Source organism: Ziziphus jujuba, chromosome 3 (assembly GCF_031755915.1).
Source record: "Ziziphus jujuba cultivar Dongzao chromosome 3, ASM3175591v1".
NCBI classification, from domain to species: domain Eukaryota; kingdom Viridiplantae; phylum Streptophyta; class Magnoliopsida; order Rosales; family Rhamnaceae; genus Ziziphus; species Ziziphus jujuba.
Window position 1 is genome coordinate 17,308,177 of NC_083381.1, and position 1,666 is coordinate 17,309,842.

Below are 1,666 nucleotides of genomic sequence, written 5' to 3' on the forward strand. Positions count from 1 at the left end.
GGAAAAACAAAAATTATTTTTCAAAATCATTTCCCTTGATGAAATATTGTTTCCATATATATAATATAACCCTTCTCAATATGTTTTTTTTTTTTTCATCTATAATTAAGTGAATGATAGATTGGAAAAACAAAAATCATTTTTTAAAATCATTTCCCTTGATGAAATATTGTTTCCATCCCTTCTCAATATGCTTCTTTTTCATCTATAATTAAGTGAATGATAGATTGGAAAAACAAAAATCATTTTTCAAAATCATTTCCCTTGATGAAATATTTTTTCCATATGTGTAATATAACCCTTCTCAATATGCTTCTTTTTCATCTATAATTAAGTGAATGATAGATTGGAAAAACAAAAATCATTTTTCAAAATCATTTCCTTTGATGAAATATTGTTTCCATATATATAATATAACCCTTCTCAATATGCTTCTTTTTCATCTATAATTAAGTGAATAATAGATTGGAAAAACAAAAATCATTTTTCAAAATCATTTCCTTTGACGAAATATTGTTTCCATATATATATTATAACCCTTCTCAATATGCTTCTTTTTCATCTGTATATATACATATACCCACATTCAAATATATTATATTTTCAAGGGAAAGAAGGAAAGAAAGAAAAAGAAAACCATATTATATACAGCAGCCACCATGACCAAAATGAAGACTTGGAGTTTTTCATGGGTTCTTGTTCTAATTGCATCTTCTTTGTTCATCACAATTTCAGGTGCAACTACAGTCCATATTCTAAATTCCATGCCAAAGAACTCAGGGCAGGTGAACATCCATTGTGAGTCAAAGAATATCGATCTGGGTTTGCGTGTTCTCGAAGAAGGCAAAGATTATAATTGGCCTGTTGAAGAAAACGCTGTGTATTACTGTGAAGCTGTAAGACCTCCAAGGAATATTGCATCATGGCATGCATTTGAGCCTGAGAGAGATGTTGGTCATGATTCAGTCTTTTGGCTTGTTAAAGAAGATGGCTTTTTTCTTAGCTGGGATAATGCTACTTGGGTTAAGGAAGCTGATTGGGAAACTGAGTAATTGATATTAATGTTTTAAATAGAATCACAGAATGAATAGATAATTTTCACCATTTTCTTCAAATAAGTGAAGGTGGATTATGCATAATAAATCCAATTTCCTTTAATTTCGGGGCTAGAAATTTGGAATGTAGGATCGATATTGTCTACACTATCTTGAGTCTATTCAACCACATAAATGAATTTTTTTTTGTTTTTTGTTTTGTTTTTTTATTTTATTTATTTTTTGATTCACCCCTCGTTTGCTATTTTTATTTTAATAAATTGTAACAGAAATATTCTCCTAAAACTATCTCCTAGACTTTCTTTTTTTTTTTTTTTTTTTTGAGAGTTATGCAAATGCGTATGCTAAAAATAGCACCACATAATTTCTTATAAATTTAAACGTTTACTTATCTCCTATTAATTTTTAGTTTTAAAAAGTAATTTTTTTAAAATGATTAATATGTAAAACCAAATGATTAATCAATTTGAATTGCTTTTTTGTTGTGTACATTATGTCTTTCAAGATAAATTAATGATAACTTTAGAAGATCAGTTTTGTAACTTATAAATAATAATGTAATAAAAATTACTTGATATTTTACAATATACACATAACAATATAGTTTTTTT

The 1,666-nt window shown here is 27.0% G+C and overlaps 1 protein-coding gene across 1 annotated transcript; it reads left to right on the forward strand.

The window, feature by feature from the left end:
• Window positions 1-616: 616 nt before the first annotated feature.
• Window positions 617-1,212, forward strand: LOC112489813 (uncharacterized). Its single transcript, XM_025068842.3, has one exon. The coding sequence runs from the start codon at window positions 660-662 to the stop codon at window positions 1,050-1,052; it is 393 nt and encodes a 130-aa protein (XP_024924610.3). The 5' UTR covers window positions 617-659; the 3' UTR covers window positions 1,053-1,212.
• The last annotated feature ends 454 nt before the right edge of the window (window positions 1,213-1,666 follow it).